The sequence below is a fragment of the Wasmannia auropunctata genome, unplaced genomic scaffold (genome assembly GCF_000956235.1).
Source record: "Wasmannia auropunctata unplaced genomic scaffold, wasmannia.A_1.0 LD334196.1, whole genome shotgun sequence".
Classification (NCBI taxonomy): domain Eukaryota; kingdom Metazoa; phylum Arthropoda; class Insecta; order Hymenoptera; family Formicidae; genus Wasmannia; species Wasmannia auropunctata.
The window spans coordinates 644,181-663,771 of NW_012028694.1; the positions used below are offsets into that span (position 1 = coordinate 644,181).

Below are 19,591 nucleotides of genomic sequence, written 5' to 3' on the forward strand. Positions count from 1 at the left end.
TTCCAAATATTTGTTCCATTATCATTATACAAATATCCTTTACCACAAAAAATATGAATTCCGCCTAATATAAGACTATATTGATATAAGAATTTCTGGAATACTAATACGACAACGATAAACTAAACAGCCGATTTATGTATATGTATAATTGCAGTTAAAAATCAAGTTTTTTAAAGTAAGTTGATATCCAAAATTGATAGAAATAATATCATGTCAAAAACTAGAAAAAAATTTTTTAAATACAAGATCCGAAAATTTAATCCAATATTTTTGTCCAAACAATATCTCGTAATTAGTGAATGATATCTTTAGATCTCTAGCTTTTGCTCCAGATTTCACAAATTCGGCAATTATATCCGCGCTACTTGCGTTCCCAATTTTTCTTGCCCAGCCGTCAAGCTTGTCCCATCAATCTCAAAGACGATATAACGATCTTTCCGACACTCCATTCTTCGGCCAAAGGAAATTACCCTTCCTCGGTGCATCCGGTGTATCGACCAAGCGCCGTGTGCACGAAATACAAGCGAAGTATACTTTCGCTACTTATAAAATCTTCCGAGTGAAACCAATTGTTCTGTCGTGTGTGAACGCCCCCTTGTCGCCTATATAGGTGGGTGATCGCAGGAACAACGTGAACAGTATTTTACGGGAACTTCATTACTCTGCATCTCGTCTGTGCGATAGGATTCTCTGTTACAATTTCCAAAAAAATAAAAAATAAAAAAAATTATGACAGTTCCAAGATGTGAAAAATGTGTTAGAAGTCACATTTTTTTTAAGCGTCCGTTATCGTATAGTGTGGACTATTTCTTGTGCCTGCCCTTTCGAAATAAATTGAAATAAAACCTATGTGTATTCATAAATTTTGCATAATTTTGTTTAACTTATTGTAAGTCTTATCAATTCTCCAATGTTTGATTTTATCTGAACACGTTTATACGACGTGAGGGATCGGTTAAGATCAGTGATCCGAAGATGAAAAACGAACTCTGTTATTTATGTCTGTTTGTTCTCGTGTCTACGAGTTTTACAGTGATCACGGAGCCCAAGGAGGATATTACTTTGGATGATGGACATTCTTATAGTTTCAACGAAGCTTTTGGTGTATGTCTCGCGAAGAAGGAACACAATACATTCGAATGCGTAAATCGTGGTATTCTAAGTGTCCTGCAGTCTTTAAACGATAAGGATAGTTTGGAGTTTGGAAAGATGCGACTGGACAGAACGGAGGGGTACGGCAGAGATCTTCTGGATTTGGATTACGATCCGAAAGATTTCGGAAATGTTGTGCAAGCAGCTGCCAGATTGATGGAACGTCGCAATATCAAGTGGAATCTGGATAATATATATCCGGGATTACAGATGCGCATTGGACCAATGTTAAACGGAAACGGAATGCTGGAATTTGTTCTCAATGAAAGAGTTGCTTCGTATGGCAATAGACAGACTGGTACAGGTGAGCTGTATATAATATTACTTCTGCAAAATTAATCGAGCATTTGACTTTGGTTATCATTAATAAGCTTGATCATTTTTTATCATTTACAATTTATGAACAACATTAAATTCAGAAAAGTTTGTTTTAAGTACATATAATCGTTGCTCTGTTGTAAAATCTTTATTTTTATATTTTGCATAAAGATAAATATAGAAAAATGTTTTGAAATATAAGAAGATTTTTATATGAAACTTTTTAAATGTAAATTTTACATTTTTTACATAGGTATATGTGTTACTTTGCTAATACAAATTGCGTAAATAATGTAATATAAGAGTTACATGTGACTATTACGAATTGTTTGTGAACAAATGATTATATAAAATAAATAAAATTACAAAGTGCTTGCTTCAAAAGATTGTAGCTTGTTACATGCGAAATTACTCGCGTTGTCTTAGCGCGGAATCAAACCTCGTGCTGGTTCTTGTACTGGCTAAGATGTTACGTGTTCCAACCGGTTTGGTGAACGTCCTCTAGCAGGCAGCACGATCAAGGCAACAGAACTGGTTCCAAATTCAAGGTCAAATTCTATCATTTCAGGAAGGCAGTTGACCAGACACATATTACTGCCATTTCTATTGGGTTTCAAATTCAATCTGGCATCCCTAATCCCGCTTATGTTCGGTTTCCTGTTAATCGTGACCAAGAAGGCCCTCTTATTGACGAAGATGGCGTTGTTTCTGATCAGTCTTTTAGGATGGAACACGATCTTTTCCGGGGCACCAGCACCTCCTTACCCGGGGAATGCGTTCAATGGCTTCCATGCTTACGGACACGAGACACCGGCTGGTGTACATACCCATTATGATTATCATCCGCATCACGATCATTTTCCGCAGCGACCTTACAGACCCATACAGGACTATAGTCCTTACGATCAGCATGTTATTAGGGAAGTTGTCAATGTTTACGATGGAAAAACCGATTCAGAACAGAATAAGCAAAATACGAAGAATTTCCTTTTTGACTCAAAATAGTTAAGCTGCAGTATATTTTAAAGTATATTAATAAGAGATTTAAATAAATCAATATAAAAATTATGACCAAAGTTAGATATATTTACTCTAGATTTAAGTTTAGTATTATATTTTAACAACGCATATTCAATTACTTTACAATATAAGAAACATTTTATCAATTATTATGTTATCTACAAATAACATTTTTAAGAATGGAAAATTTTTAATACGCGGGTTAGTTTATAACAGCATCGTATACAATTATTACAATTAAATTACTTTTATATTTTTTCATTTTGCATTAATTATATGAACAGTAGAATTTCATTTATTTAAACACGTCGAGGAACAAAACAATTTTGATAATCAAATATAATTTGAATGATAATATAATAGATTCACTTATTAGCTCCGATAGTAGAAGTTTACATTTAGAAAAATAAGATCGAACACGTCGAACTCTTATTATCTAAATGGTCCAAATAATAAGAGCTCAGTTATGAATTCGTATAGTTGAAACAAAGCAAAAAATTTGTTCGCATAAACAAAGTTCTGTTTTATAAATAAAATCTCATTGTTTCGAATCTCGCTTCATATATGTAAAAGATGAATTGGGCATATTAAGAAGCGTTTGATTTCTTGATCTATTTGCTGGCTCTTTAAATAGAACAAATTCGTGTTAACATTCTTTTTTTAAGTAATATTTTCCTATTAACATTGATATGATTATATGATCTATATTATTAAATTACATAATCTGTCCAAATAAACATAACAAGAAATGTAAAATATTTATTAGGATAATATTTTATATATATATCTTTGTTAAATTTTTCACTATTTTGTTACATTGTTATATCATATCAATGTTTATCGGCACAATTCGTATTGTTAAGACGAATTGAATAAATCGAAAGAAAAATGACATTTTGTATCGATAAAACAACGATAATTTCTTTGTCTGTATTGTGTAATAATGTTTTTATTGCGAGTTCACTTTCAAGTTCAGTTTCAAGTATCTGTCCATCAGTAAGAATTGTCACCGGGATTCTGACGTTTTCACTTAGCAATCCCATTAGTCTCAGTCTATTATTGCGTCGTCCTTTCTTTCGGTCGCCTAACTGTACCAGTTCTCTCTTTCTCCGTCGCTCTTACGTTACTACCGTCCGTAAGAACGGCGATGATTACATCCGGGAAACGTACATTTGTATCTCCCTTCTCTCTCTTCTCTTCATCGCCTCCTTCTCCTTCTCCCCCTCCTTTTCCTTCTCTTCCTCCTCTTCCTCCTTTGTAAAAGAAAATATACTAACGTATCTTTACGGTCATGCGACTACACAATACACATACGGCCACGTGCTCATAGCAACCTCTGTCAGGTATAACAACTAAGGTGGGAATGCACGTTATAATAACCGGTGAAGAAAGCTTAAACACGTTTATCGTCTTTGTCCATCGTCATTTAATTATTCTCCCTTTTACACATGTAGCATTTTGTATGTTACTAATCAGTTTATTTCATAGAATAGTGTTAAGAGGTACATGAATACTCTATTAAGAATAGATTAAGATTTCCAATTAATTATATGATATGGAAATATTTAAAGAATGAGCAATATCAATCAGATACCTTTTTTTATTAGATTCGTTTTTTATTAAGGGTGCTTGTTTGTGGATTACAAATTTCCGAGAGACAGGAAAAGTGGCATTCACGGAACTTATTATTTTGCAAGAAATGATATTATTGAGACCATTCGGTAATAAGAGCGTGATAAAAGCTTAGCATTTTATGTACGCTTTCTTCTTGATAATTACTCGTACTATGTATGTCATTAAAGTGACGATGAGTGAAGTGGATAATGAACACTTGGCCTCGTGCAACAATCAATGTGTGGTTGGAATTCATCAAGATGATGCGGAACTATAGCAAACTTGGCTACTATGACAAACAGCCTACATTCGAAAAAAAAAAGAATTGTGAGAATTGAATGCATTGAACGAAGTGGACAATGTTAATCAAGTCCATTACTGTAATTGTTTAAGTCATTTTCCAAATGTAGCTCGTCACGGATCGTAAACTGTACCGGATTAACAGTATCTTAGATGCTACATTAATGAGTTCCTCGATCTTCATTAATCATTGTATATTGTCTTACGTATGTATGTAAGATTTACATTTAATAATTTCAAGTCGTCTTGATAATCATTTAATAATGAAATCAGTGTAGTTTTTTGACGCTTATTATACGCCTTTTTTTCCTCTTATATTAATATGCATTCTAATGTATATTTTCTAGGTCAAAATATGTAATCTAGCTAATGTATGTATGTATTAAGTAACAAAGTAACTCTCTCTTTCTAGTTTATATTACTAAAACTTCACTTACTTTTACAATTAATAGTTTTAATTACAATTGTAATAAAATTTTAGCAATCATTGCTCGTTTTATTAAAATAAAATGTTTAATTTTAATTGTTAAATATTTTATTTAAAGAATATTATATGCAAGTAGATGCAAAAAGACGAAAGAATTTTCCAAGTAGTACGTACTGACGATATTATTTTATATTAGATATTGAACTTGACCAATGTATGTATGTAGAAACAATAACAAAAAGTAACTAGTTGAAACAATAAAAACTCATTTCCGCATGACACTATTCTGTAACACGTAAAGTTATTCATGCATGCAAATTGATGGATAAATCTACAACTGTTTCTGCTTCTCGATGCAGAGGTTTGCGCTTGTAATCATATCTGGGTGGAGAATATCGCCTGTTTTACCTGCATTCCACTCCTGATGCGTTGTTATTAACGACGATTGGCGCGGCGGAGTTTTAAGGTTCGTTTGACAAGCAGGTCAGAGGGATACTTACTTACGGGGCTGTACGACATTGTTTTGGTTGAGGGGGTCTTTCCTTCCGTTGTATGGCGTTAAACAGCGCGTGGATCAAGTACGGGCGCGTATACCAAGAATCTTAATACGTTGGTAGGAGAGGCTAATGGGTGCACACTTATATAAGTCACAATGCAACCAGATTCTAACGAGTAGTCTGCAGGATTTATCGAGCTGACCAGTAGAGAGGACAGAGTAAGACGTAACGGAGGAGAAGCTGATGATCTGTGCTTCAGACAGCTACAAGATCACCTGAAGAACGAGAATCGACGAGTTCGCGTAGATCACGCTATCGCTTACGATGGAAAAGCGACGTTCAATGATTTGGATCTTACATTTCCTTCATCTCGCGGTGTTCTGCAATTTAGTGACTGCCAAAAGTGAATATACGAATCTATTTGAACGGTGCGCAAACGAGAAAAACACCTTCGATTGTTTCAAACGGCGCGCCTTGGAAATCCTCGACTCGGCTATCCAAGATGATTCTGTATATAAAATCAATGATTATATTTCAATTACCAAAGATCCATCATCTACCGCCAGAAGTCGCAGTTCGATGTCATCTGAAAATGGCACGGAATTAAGTCTCGATCAGGAATTGGATAACAAATTCTATGAATATTTGACATCGAGAAGCGTAAAACTGACAATACCGGGCAATGCTTTTGAAGGTAACAGCACCTCAAGATAATAAATTATGTTATTAAAAATCCATTTTGTCTTTTAATTAAATCATCGCAACGCAAATTATAATTTAAAAAGTTTTGCAACCTTACAACGTTACAAATAAAGCACGATTTATTATTGCAATGGGTATTCAACAAAGAAAATGTTTTTCAAAAGGAGAAGAACTTAGCGATAATATTAAAATAAATATTTGCAATATTTGCAGGAAGAAGAAAAAAGAATAAGGGTTTCGGATATATACTAGTAGCAGGTGCCGTGTTAGCAGGTAAGCTTTTTCTATAAAACATTAACGTTTTAATTTACAGAAGAAATAATTTTAAAGTAAAAAAAACAATAATCAAGATGAAAAATTCAATTAACTTAGTCAAACTTTTTTTTAGATTATACTATTAAACTATATCTTTAAACAATGTCACGAATAAATAAGCGATAAATAAAATCTGTTTTTTTTTCTATACTGAAAATGATTTTCATTTTATCTTTTTCCTTATTTTGGTGTTTAAAATCTAGAAGATCTAACAATAAAATTGATTAACAGAAGAAAATCGATTTTTCCAACCTTGCTTACGGAACATCAATTATTTGTTTAGGCATGATGGCGCAACTAGCTTATGGAAAAATTGCTTTTCTCGCTGGTACGGCTTTGCTAACGGCAAAAATGGCCTTAGTTTTAAGCGCGATAGTCGGCTTAAAAAAGCTCGTGTCAAGCGGAGGAGGTCATGAAGTGATCTATGCAACAGCATCAGAACATCATGGAGGTGGTGGTGGATACGGCGGTGGATACGGTGGTTGGCAACGAACAATGGATGTAGTTCCTCCAACCTGAATCATATTCGACACATACTATAAATTTGAAAGTTTTATGATTTAGTTACCGCATGTAATACATCTTCTTTGATGTATCTCCGATAATGAAAACGTATTATTATTTTTTTATTTTTATTATTTAATTTATTTATTATTTAAATATATAATTAATAAAAACAAACTAATGTACATTATTTCTTTCTTTCCGAACAAATCTGTAATTTTATATAGAATAAACAATACATAATATTATGGTTTGATAAATACTTTGTCTTAAATTTTCCATTACTTAAAGAATTTTATCTCCCATTAATATATTAATTTATATCAATTTTAAATGTAAAATCAAAATAGATACCTTTGTTCATATTTACGAGATATTAAATATTTTTTATTTAATTTATTATTTAACATATATTATATGTATTATTTAATTTATACCTAATTTCATTATTTTGTAAGATAACGTGTAAAACACACATTATTAGTAAAATAGTCTACTATAAAATACCATAAAATACATATGTGTTTATTAATCTTCTGAACACTTTTGATACATGTGTATATATATAGGTATATATAGATATATAATTGCATAAAAAATTAAAAGTATGTATGAAAAATAAGTTAACGTTATGTATTTAAATTGTTTAAATAATTACAAATTGTATATTAGGTTTATTATAATATATCTACAGGATGTATGCTAAATAGTGCCTACTAATTATATAGAGTTATTCCTTGTGAAAAAAACTGAAAAGTTTAAAACAATTTTTTTTCTAGATTGCTCAATGAAGCGACCATTACTGCGCCAATAAACTGTTTCATTGAATATTGTAGAGAAAAATGATTCAGGACTCAATTTTTATAAAGAATAGCGCATGTGAATAGTGAGCGGTATTTAAGAACTATTTTTGTCTACAATGCTAAAAGTAGCAGTAATTACTGCAGTAGTAATTATAGTGCTTTATTTAGCACTGTAGAAAAAAAATGGTTCAGAATTTTTCGACTCAGTTTCTTACAAAGAATAACGTTATATAATTAGGGTGGGCGCTATTTAAAATACACTCTATATTTAAAGATTTACAATTGCTATTATATAATTTTGGATGTACAAATAAATTTTCTATTCACAAAATACTGCTTAAGTTGAAGCCAGCTTTTTCGTTGAATGTATATTTATAAAATACATATTTAAATTGATAATTTTTATCGTTCTATCTTTTTTAAAATAAAATTTTTATTGATAAAAATCGATAAACTTCATAAATATTTTGGTTTATAAATAGATTTATATAAATAACTTTATAAATAATTCATTTTATATTTGCTTGAAAATCTATTTATATTAAAATATAAGTTGGCGTCGCTTTCGATGTTCGTAAAAGTAATCATTACGGTAATCAGGACGGTAATCATTACGATCGTCACTGTAATCACTACGATGATCGTAATCGACGCTAGAGCTGTGGGTTTGTATATAGCTGTGATGTGGATGTTTCACTACTTCATAAGAAACTTTTTCAGAATCTGAAAAAAAATTTTATTAACTGGATTATTTTATATAAATTAATGATCTATTTTTACGTCATAAAAAATTATTTTAGAACAGCTAATCTATCAAGTTTCTATGATCAGAATAGTTTACAGAATGTATCATAAATCTTTGGAACAATTATAAAAATAAATTATAAAATATATTACTGGTAAAAATAAAATGTATGTTATAAACTTTGTTAAAGAGCAAAATATGATTTAATTTGAAAAGATTTATTTTGAAAGAATTCATAAGTTGTGCATTCTTCACAATATTTATTTTCAATATTCTTCTGTTTCCCATTTTTTATTGTTTAATTTAATTGACTGTATAACATTATTATTATAAAAAAATGAATATTTTATATGCACTTCTTTTGATCATAAAGACTTGGGTTTCAAATGTAAAAGCATTCATAAAAATTTTTTATAATTTGATTTACCTACCACGTACCATTCTTTTTTACAATTGCGGCAATGGCAATTGCTAAAGCTATTTTGGCAAGCAATATTGCCTTCCCTGCGAGAGCTGCAACACCATGTAAAAGTCCATAAACCAATGCTGCTTTTAAAGCAGCTATCATGTAAAATATTATTCTGCCACCTCCTTTTTTATTTCTTTTTCGAGCAGAAACTGAAATTTAAAATAAATTAATCAATTAATTTAGTACCTTCTATCTAGTTGTAACCTGAAATTAAATTAATCAATAATATATTGATATTATGAGGAAACGGAGACATTTATTAAGAACAAACGCTATATATGTGAACGAACATACGTCTTTATCTTTATTTTTTTTCCGTATACATAATATCAGATTTTAAATCATTATTATTTTTTAAAGGAATAATAGAAAAATGTATTAAATGTAATGACTATTTACTACTAAATGCACTATTCACAATTTCTTTTTAATATAATTATTAAGTCAATTTAATTATTTCATATTTGCTTAATATTTGTTTGGTTAGTTGCTGGTTAAGAGATTGGAAATATCGACTATAAAATTATTAAAACTGAAAGGCTTTTCTTTCAATTTTTTTTATGTCAATAGAATATTTTTTTATTCAAAAATTCGGTATTAAATGCAAAATTCAAAAAACAATAATTGACAACAGACAATACATGTACATGTAGACAACAAAAGAATTTGTATATATTTTGAGATAATTTTACACAAAAAATGAAGTACAAAAGTAAAATAAAAGTAAACTTTTATTTTATTAGTATACTTAAATGTATATAGTTTTTAAATTATATATTTTTTTTAATAGAAAATTTAATCTAACATCTTTTTTCTTAGTTTGAAATTACTTTTAAAAAATATATAAGACGCGATTACTTTCATTAGTTGTGTATTACATAAGCTATGTAGGATTTATTTAACAAATCAGCAAGAATTCTTACCTTCACCTACGTCATTGACATCATCAACGAGTTTTTGTTCAACTTTCCTGCTGGATCGCGTTTGATTCTCGCTATTTGACGAAGGAGTATCAGCCGACTCATTGGTTCTACACATGGAGATGTCACCTTCATTGCCGGCACACTCGATTGTCCTCGACGCTTTCAGTAGATGTTTTCTGTTCACGGGTTCGCAAGAACAAATGGCGATAAAACCGCCTAATACCGCCAGAACCGCGAAGAGTCGCCAAAGCATGTTCGATCAGAACTGACGCTTTGTGGAGATCGTCATATTTATAGGCTCTAGCAATTAGTAATAATGGCGGAGTAAAGTGGTGTTACGACATACAGAGCGTGAATGCATCTATGGTAAAATGCATCATGCGCGTAAAATTATTCCAACCGGTGCTATAGAACCGTACGTTTCTGCACGCACATAGTGGCGCACATACCCAGTACATAGTACTGTACTTGCCACAGTGTGAAATGGAGTGCATGAAGCGCAGTGAGAAGATAAATCTCAGCGACGCGTATCATCATTTTCGACTTATCCGAAGTACGGAATAATGTATTTGTGGAGTACGTGCGATACACATTGACTCGCATATTCGGTCAAATTTACGCTCAGTAAGATAGATAGATAAAGAACGTAGGTAGGGTGGAAAAAGTATGTAGCTGTGCAGAGAGGACGAAATAGATGAAATTTCAAATTTATCGAAATCGAAGGTCAGGCATCAACGAATATGTTGGTCAGAGTAGATATTTTTATGCAAGCTCTTGGTACATTTTAATGTAATTTTACGGACCCATAATTTGCGAGAAAGGTAATCTATTTAATATCAAATAGACCGATAATAGAAACGTTGTTGAAGAAAGTAGAAAGTGATGAGAAACATATGATTAATTTACGTGTTAGCCCTAACTACTCTTATTTACCTTACATACTCACGTTTTCTATTTCACGTTTTCTTTGAGCTTATTGTTTGATTCCAGGTACTTATCATCAATTATTTCCATTATCTGTTATTTGTTATATTATATAATACATGATGATTATATAATACGTACTACATTATGCATTTGGAGAATTTTCTTTGATATAACAGATTAAAAATGTTATGAAATTCAATTAAGTTTTCTACTGTCAAGTATATACAATTATATTATTTGCCAAAAGTTTACCAAGAGTATTTTAATCTAAAATAAACAATTATTATCATCTTGTCTATTATTCCTAATTACACGCATCGTGGTATATAAAGTGACAGTAAAAATCGTTATATTACAACGGAAGAACTGTTCTGATTTTATTACCACAGCTGCTATGTAAAAAGTTATTATGTTTAAATGAATGCGCGAGCTGAATTACGATGATAAGTAGATTGTCAAGTGAATGAAAAAGCTTTTCACTTGTTGCAGCTCCCACGATCCTCGTGCGCCGGAAAGTGGAGAATAAGGCCTAAAAAGCCTGATCTTTTTCTTTGACGAGTGTTTTGTATGCCACTGGGCCAATCGAGCATCCTCGATTCACTACTCAGAGTATGCAGGGTTACAGCCTCCGAAGGTTACCGGCTATACGCATCCTAACATGGCACGAAGAATGCAGCTCCTGCACTTTAGTGTCTGATCGACGTCTAAAATTCCTCGTATATCCTCAGCGTTAATGTACGGTATAATTCAAAGAGCTATTATTCTCTGTAAAATATTTTGCGATGTTTTATGGATCTTGTTATGTCTGCTATGTAAATTTGATGTTTCTGCGTACTGCTTTCCTATGCTCGATTATACTCATCACGAGCTCGATTATTTGAACAATTTTTTGCTATCATATATTATATGTATATGCAGCTTTAGTATTTTAAATTAATTCTTTTCAGTAGAGAATTAGAGCTCTTTAGAATCTGCTCTTGGAGTTTGATTTCTTTTAGGCTCTTGGAATCTGAATTTTTTCGTTCTACTATATTAAACCATACTAAATTTAATGCGAACAAACATGATCCGGTAATGAGCTAAATCAGAATCCTCCGCATGCGAATCGGCAGAACCACCTGTTGCTGATCGTTGACCTGAATCTAATAACAGGCAGAAACGTCCTGTTCTTGTCTAAAATATCTCTCGAGGAAATCGTTCATGACGGTTTAACCTATTGCCTCACTTTTATTATTCCGGAAACCTGTGCGTTCCGCACCATAACTGATCTTCCGTATAAGTGAAGCTTTTACTACGTGAGACTTTTCTGAATTATCTACCTTTCCACACTTTATAGTTTGGTAGGTTTAAATCATAAAGTCCAGTGGTAAATGGGTAGCCTATTTTAATTTTCAATTTTCTACGCGAAGAATAGTTCGCATTATTGTGACCCAATGACGCCTCGGAAAGTATCTATTCTTTCGGCAAACTTCCGCGAATTAGATGTTGAGGGATGAATGGGATAATTCATGCGACGTCATTAAGATAAATGTTTCGGCTGAAACGTTCTACTTCTCTACTTTTGCGAACAATCGAAAGTCCGCCGCTTTTGTGACTTGGGACCTGAGCGGTATCAGATAACGAATAATAATTGAGCCCAACCGCACTGTGCGTAGTCTCATCGCGGCGGAATCCATTTCTCGCACCGTTCGTGAGAATATAACTGCGCGCTCAGAATGTGGCACGGGCTTTAATACAGTTAAACACCGTCTGTGTGGGCCCGTGGCACTGACTATGGGATAATCGCGAAGTAGGTAACAGTATGGAGGATGCATCGTTGGCTGTTGTCGCATTAGAGATGCGCTAACCTCGATCGAGTGTGTCGAGGATGCGCCGTGCGCTCAGCTTCACGCTCCTAACAAACCGTGATACAAGAAGAAAACAGAATACCGACAGTGTTGTGGGTCTGCACACGTCATTAATCCTTTCGGGGTTAAGCGCTATAATTTCGTATACGAAAGGCGCGGATTTTTTTTTATTTTTTACATGACAATGATTTCTTCGAAAAAAAAAACAAATAAATAAAAAACGTTTATTTCTATTATAATAAAAAATTATAATAATAATTACTTTAGAAAAAATTTAGCTTTTGTTGAATTGAATTCCCAAATTTTGCTTTGTTTTAACTGTATAAAAAGTCATTTATCTTTTAGTAGCAAATTGCTATAAAATGTCTAATGAATGCATTAATGTAATCAGCACTCATATACGGAGCGCATATGTATGTCAAAACATTGTCAGTAATTGAGTAAATTAGCTAATTATACGCCATAAGGCTGTGAATTCCATGTTCGTAATGTTCATTCATCTAGTGGTAATCTTCATTTCATAGCTATCACACCAAAAATGAACGACAGCTGGTTTATATATATATGACGTGTGTTGAGGGATGCGATGTGTACGTAATCAAAGCGCAATTTGTGCAAGAGTTAAGGTGCTATGCAGTCGTAAGTTGTACTATTGCGCAATAAAGCAGTATCACATCATGTAATCACGAAGCACGTTACTATTTTGTTCGTCTCGCTTTACGTATTTCGGTGTCAATAAATCTGGAACGAAATGAAATCTCTTCTTCAACGGCATATCTTACTGAAAGAGCAGAGATAAGCAAAGATAATTTCAAATTATTTTCTCGTTCTTCATGTATTTATGCGATTTACAATTATTTGTTTCTAGAACAATAATTGACTTGTCTGGCAATAAAGAAAGATAAAAAAAAAATGGAAAACCGTTCGCGACGATTATCGTTATATGTCATATATAAATACAAAACATTATCGATCTACCATCTATACGGGACAACATGATGAGAATGATACACCAAAATGCAGGGAAAGTAGATCATCCGTGTCGATAATCCTCGCTCATTCCGCGCCGGAGGAAAATCGTACGATAGGAAGGTCACGGGCTGTCCGTAACCTGGAACCAGTTTCTAGCATCCTCACGTTATGCCAGGGGTCAGCGAGATCACGGTGCCAGATACTCTGCCAATGCAGTCCACGGCGCTCCCCTCTGGTCTCATCTCAACACAGAGGCTTTGCCTCTCCTCCCGCGCAAGATGCGAATCATGATGAGGCCGCACACTAACGTGACGCGGAAGACGCACACATAGTACTCGCAAGTACGTAACCGCCGCGGCGAAATTTAATGAACGAATCGCGTGGCGGCCGTTGAACAGCAGTGTCTCGATCTCGAGACGCGAGTGGGTCTCTGTGTCAGGAAGGGTCACATGCTCTTGGCGCGCTACCACCATGAGAATTTTTACCTCGGCCCCGTCCCGCCGCGATGGCAGCTGTCTAGCGAGCTGAAAGAGAAAGAGGAGGATGCAAGGACGAGAGGGGTTCGCGACGGAGAGAAGATAGAAGAGGATTATCCACTCATACAAGTGAGGTCGTGTCGTCACGTGCACCGGCATATCCGTCCGTTTATACGAGAGAGATACCTCACCCCCTTCGTGAAGGATGGCATCTAGGAGGATGGCTCCTCGCTGGTATATATCTGCCCGGAGACTTGGTCCTGATGCCAGTTCTCTCTAGTCGAGGATCATCCATCTCGTGGGTGCGCGCAACTGTTCGTATCTCCGACTAGTCACTTCGAATTTCGAGTCGCGTGCCTCTCGCGTGATTTCGAGGATACGAGGTGTCTGTGATTTAATTCCAAATTGCCCAGCCAAGCATTCGCGAGTTGGAAAGCCATCCAGCATGTCGGCGATTAAGATTATACCCAAGTGCGTGCTGCTGTTGTTAGTCTGCAGTGCAATTATTCACGCCGATGAGGACGGTGGATTCCTTGACCGAGGATACCGTGCCCTTTATCGTGTCTACGAGGAGTGCGAGCATCGCAACATGGCTGTGTCGCCGTGTTTGAAGAAGAAGGCGATCGCCTTCTTTGAGAGACTCGGCCGTATACAAACTTTACCGATCGGCGAAAATCTCGAGCTGATCAAAGCTGCCTCCTCGATAGACGACAGCTCGAAAAACACGGTTTCCGATCTGGAGAAGACTTTGGCTAGAACCAACGGAGGGGCCATGGACGAAGTACTCAACGACATTCTGTTCGAGCGCGTAGCCGCGCTAATGAACAGTTTCAACGTGCAGATCAGCTTACCAAAGACAAGTTCCAGCGAATTGAAACGAAGTATCGAGGAGGGCCGTGGGAAAATGAAGAAGATGATGGGCATGATGATGATGGGATTCGCGATGAAACTTGCCGCGTTAGTTCCCATTGCTATGGGCGTGCTTTTCCTGCTGGCCGGCAAAGCTTTGATCATCAGCAAGATCGCTTTGGTGCTGTCGCTGATCATCGGTTTGAAGAAGCTACTGAGCCAAAAGCAGGGCGGTCACGATCATGGCGGCTGGCAGCAAGGCGGAGGTGGATGGGACAGAAGTCTGAAGGGAGTCGTAGGCGCACCTGTACCATCGATGACGGAAGCTGATCGCGAATACGCTCAGACCTTGGCTTACAGCGCGCGGCAGAAGCATTAAACAATTTGCAGCAGAAAGAAGCAATGGCAAATCTTCAGGTATTGGGAGGGAGCAACGCCTGTATCCAAAGGAGCAAATAATACGCGATTTCAGAGACAGTTCGAGACATCGATGATTCACTTATTTATGTTTTAAGACCAATTTTATCGTTTATAAGACATCGTATTTATGTGTACTGCATAAATAACGAAGAAGAGTGTAAAGATGGAATATATCAGTGACGTTAATGTTGGAATAAAAAAAAATGTGAAAGAAAATATTAAAAATGCAAAAGCTTTAAAAATATTAAAAGTAGGAAAGAAAATTTAAATGAGCGAGCTGTCTTATTCGTGTAAATTTTTACAAGTCTGATCACTTTTTGAATGATCATCGATTGGATAATAATCGCGTTGTAATTTCTTGTAAATTAACGGTTTTCATAAATGATGCAGCTATTTGATGCAATGATGCAATAGAAATTGGTTTATTATATACACTTGGCCCGTAGAAGAAGTTGCCGCGATTCTTGACAATTTTCTGTAAAACGAGACAAAATGTGCAAATCATAGATGAAATGTAAATAATTGTGTCAAAAAATGTAATATAAAAGAAGTTACAACTACAAATATTTGCATTTCAACTGTCAATTGCCCCAGTAAATAATCAAACGAAATGCGATAGCGAGAGAGTAATCTTCACGCACGCAAATTTCTAACGGTGTCGGTTCGAAGTTTTTGTCGACAATCGGAACGCGATCACAGTCTCGAGGTCAAGCGAAAAGATAGCAGACTTCATTCTTTGATTAGCCGAATTTGCAGTCGTTTCTCAGTACACTTGCGATATTTATATATTTATTTATAGTACCTCACCAAGGTAGACGGCAAAGTATATATTTATTTTAGATTTATAAAATAACCTTAGAGAGAGTTTGGAATGTGTAGCTTGCGACAAATACTTACACGAGTATCTGTATCAATGTTTACGTTATTAAAATCGTGTGTTCAGTAGAATAAGCGTGATGACTAAAACACTTGAGTATTAAAATGTAGCGAATAAGAAATACTAATTTCCATCATCTGTCAATATTTATTGCAATGATTAACTCATATAGTTATATTACATTTTAAGAAACGTAACATTTATTTCGTAATACATGCGGATCATTTCGCGCAGCATTTATCATTTGTGGTTTTTAAGAGATAAAAAATAATTTGACTTAATGTGTTTATAAGTATACACTTGACGCGACGCATTCTACGAGATGTATACGATATGTATACGTTTGACTCCGAGAAGCGATTATAAATTCGGCCTTTAAGTGTTACTTTGTGCACACAGGCGTTTAATACTTTCTCAAGGATAACGGCGAATAGAGTTATACAAGTTTAATTTGATTGTAAATTATTACGAAATAAAGTCGTATGTCATTCTCACTTCTTAGTGTGTTCTTGGTGCGCTCCTTCCAAAGATCCTGTTTGATTTTATTGTCAGTGTACCTTCAGTCCAAGAACGGCAGCGAATAGAGCGAAGAAGAATCCCGCAAGCAGCGTCGTTCCCTTGAGAAGAATCAAACCTCCGAGTATCGTTGGTATCAGAGCAACAAATTTGAGTTTGTACGCCATTAGCAACGCTAGCAAAGTGCGGCCAACCTTCCGTTTTTTACGTCGTGCTTCGTCTGGAAAAATTATCACAAAACAATATGATAAAATCTTGAACATATTATACTTTCGGTGATTTGAGAACTTGCTAAACACAACAATGCCAAATTATTTAACACTGTTGTCTCTAGTATTAACTTTATAAATTACAACATTCGATATAAAAATAATTTCACGTATATTACAAGGTTGCATAATCAACACGCAAGCGAAATACAATACCGAGCATAATTAATAATGTAATTATTGAAAACTTTTGATATACCTAAAAAACTCATTGCAATCGAGAAATTAACGTTAGATTTATTGATATGTCATTTGTTAATGTTTTAGTATAAAATAAAACTTTAAAAGAAATAAATATTCAATGTATCATTTTAATAATAAAAATCATTTAGCATTAAAGAAAAACCGTTATACAACGGTATAGTAAATTATACTTTATAAAGACAATTCAAACATAATGTATTTGCTATTATCTTTTTTGCGTTAGTGTTTTATAGCACTTGCAATACGAGGTAAAAGTATTTCTGTCATTAAACATTATAAGGCTGCTTTTGATTTACCTCGTTCCTCCACTCCAATCTTAGAATATGCATTATAGATGTCTTGATCAATTGAACGATGGATCTTGGCTACTTTGTCTCTGACGTTGCGACCATTGACCGAAGAAATGGGATTCTCGAAGGTGACATTATCATACGTGTACCTGAGGACCTTCTTGCCGGAAGTGACGGCTCTCTCTTCTTCCTGCCATTTCTCTAGCGCCGATTTCGAATGCTCAATCGCGCGACTGACGCAATTCAAGGTCAGCAAAATCGCGACCATATTAACTCTCGACAGCATCTTTCCTTGCGTTCATGAAGAACGGGCTCTCGCCGGAAATCCACTGGTGGTATCTGCACGCGGTTTCGTCTACGTGTTCTCACTCTTTCGCCTAACTCACCCTATTTCATTGTCAAGACGTCATCGCGCACTGACAGTTTTCCCAGGTCACAGAGTACCCGACGAACGTGGTTTTCACGAATCGCAAAAACATTCGAATGGATGACAGGGACGAGCACTCTCTTTTTCTAGGATCGACGACGGGTCACAAAAGATGAACGTTACGACCGGCACGACATGCCTCTTCCGTTGCTCGTGCCCACCTTTTGTTACGCCCGTTCTGTTCCGTATGCGAGAATTTAGAGTGGTCACCTATGGAAACGACATATAGGAAGTTAACTGGATATGGACAGTGTAGGAAGAATAGGAATGAACGGTGCAACGAGCAACCGCGAACTAACTGATCCGCCGTTGATCCACCGCACGACGACAAACTGACCGGACGGCGCGGATACCACGCCGGGCACGCTTCAGTTGCCGGGAAAATCGGCAGTCCGTGCAAAATGAGCTCCGACCGGCGAGCCAGCGATATATACGCTCGCGGTAAACACTATGATCCAAATTGTCAGTACCGATATATGTGTCACGTTATATCGCAGAACGGTATATACGCGAGGCACGTACGTGGTTGTCGCAGATAAGAAGGTTCCTGCGGGTGTTCTTGTCGCGCAAGAGAAAGGGAGTGGAGGCCGTCGCGCGAATGAGCGCGTTATAACGCCTCTATAGGGGCGGAAATGGACTTGCGGAACACGATGCGTTGACGTCTTTTTGCGATGAACGCGCGATTCTTTTTCAGTTACGCCACGCAGATATCCGGGCCGAAGAGAACTCGATCAATGGTCTTCATGTCGGAAACGCGTCGTGTCCACGTTGTCGTCATGTAAGATCACAACGTGATTTGATCTACCTCGAATCCTATCTCGAGGAAAATCAACTTATAAATTTGAACTCATTTTCAAATCTCTCTGAGATATCTATCAAAATGATATGCGCTTTTGTATCTCTCAATGACTTTTTATTCCCTTAGTTTTGATAAGCAGCTGGAAGATATTTCACGCTTACAAGTTAATTAACATAGCATGTTCGATAATCTTATCGTGATTATTCGCATGAATAATTTCGAATATTTAAAAAAACCAATTAGCGTTTTTTTTTGTTTAGATAATTCTATTGTTTTATTAGATAATCCTATTTACAAGTTAATATAAATTGCTGTTATTTTTAGCTTTATATAGTTGTGATTGAAATGATATCCGGTAGAATATCCGGAAGAGTCGTGTTATTGTTTCACTTTATTCCCTCTCACTCGCTTTTCAATTCTGTGTTACGCCACTTTTAGATTATCGATCTGTCTTTCGTCAGAGCATCATCCTACGCTCATAACAGAGCATCGCAAACTGTACTACATACATTTTGCAATCTGCTGCATATATATCCAACCTATCTAAAGCACGTGGTTCCGCTTAAGTGCACAATAGAATATTGCGCATTGCTGTAACCAACGACGTAAATGAGCATCTTATTGAGCATCTTACCCGCAGGATAAGAAATTAGAAATCTGCGTGTTTACGCGTAGAAATCTACGTGAAAAGATTGACCAATCGTAGATGATCTTGACGGGATCTTTTTTTTTTTTTTAGTTACGCCCAGCAGACATGCGGGTTGCTAATAACCCACAGCAGCTTTAAATGATCCTTACAATCTGATAATATTTTCTTCTTGTTGCGTTTAATGTACCAATTTACGTATGTAGGTATATGGGTCCGAAAATATTTATAGACACTGTTGCACTTACTTTCCATTTGTCCTAAGATAGATATGATAAAG

General features: G+C 35.3%; 4 protein-coding genes across 5 annotated transcripts; 2 read left to right on the forward strand and 2 right to left on the reverse strand.

Annotated features, from left to right (window-relative positions):
* Positions 1-53: 53 nt before the first annotated feature.
* Positions 54-16,654, forward strand: LOC105459415. The gene is made up of 8 exons (XM_011705415.1): positions 54-1,459; positions 2,042-2,477; positions 3,824-3,836; positions 5,511-5,721; positions 5,879-6,025; positions 6,247-6,306; positions 6,632-6,849; positions 14,295-16,654. The coding sequence occupies exons 1-8, from the start codon at positions 979-981 to the stop codon at positions 15,240-15,242; spliced, it is 2,514 nt and encodes an 837-aa protein (XP_011703717.1). The 5' UTR covers positions 54-978; the 3' UTR covers positions 15,243-16,654.
* On the forward strand, positions 4,180-6,979 carry LOC105459370. The gene is made up of 4 exons (XM_011705325.1): positions 4,180-4,434; positions 5,518-6,025; positions 6,247-6,306; positions 6,632-6,979. Exons 2-4 carry the CDS (start codon positions 5,656-5,658, stop codon positions 6,865-6,867), a joined length of 666 nt encoding a protein of 221 aa, XP_011703627.1. The 5' UTR covers positions 4,180-4,434; positions 5,518-5,655; the 3' UTR covers positions 6,868-6,979.
* On the reverse strand, positions 8,153-10,053 carry LOC105459369. Its single transcript, XM_011705323.1, has 3 exons — positions 9,793-10,053; positions 8,839-9,018; positions 8,153-8,378 (listed from the first exon to the last, which is right to left on the reverse strand). Exons 1-3 carry the CDS (start codon positions 10,043-10,045, stop codon positions 8,197-8,199), a joined length of 615 nt encoding a protein of 204 aa, XP_011703625.1. The 5' UTR covers positions 10,046-10,053; the 3' UTR covers positions 8,153-8,196.
* On the reverse strand, positions 15,708-18,047 carry LOC105459368. 2 transcript variants are annotated; one of them, XR_975674.1, is made up of 3 exons: positions 17,446-18,047; positions 16,656-16,896; positions 15,708-15,758 (listed from the first exon to the last, which is right to left on the reverse strand). XR_975674.1 is itself a non-coding variant. In XM_011705322.1 (2 exons), exons 1-2 carry the CDS (start codon positions 17,723-17,725, stop codon positions 16,709-16,711), a joined length of 468 nt encoding a protein of 155 aa, XP_011703624.1. In that variant the 5' UTR covers positions 17,726-18,047; the 3' UTR covers positions 16,547-16,708. The 2 variants fall into 2 exon arrangements, 1 of the variants encoding a protein (XP_011703624.1); XM_011705322.1 differs by lacking the exon at positions 15,708-15,758 and having other exon boundaries at positions 16,547-16,896.
* Positions 18,048-19,591: the final 1,544 nt, after the last annotated feature.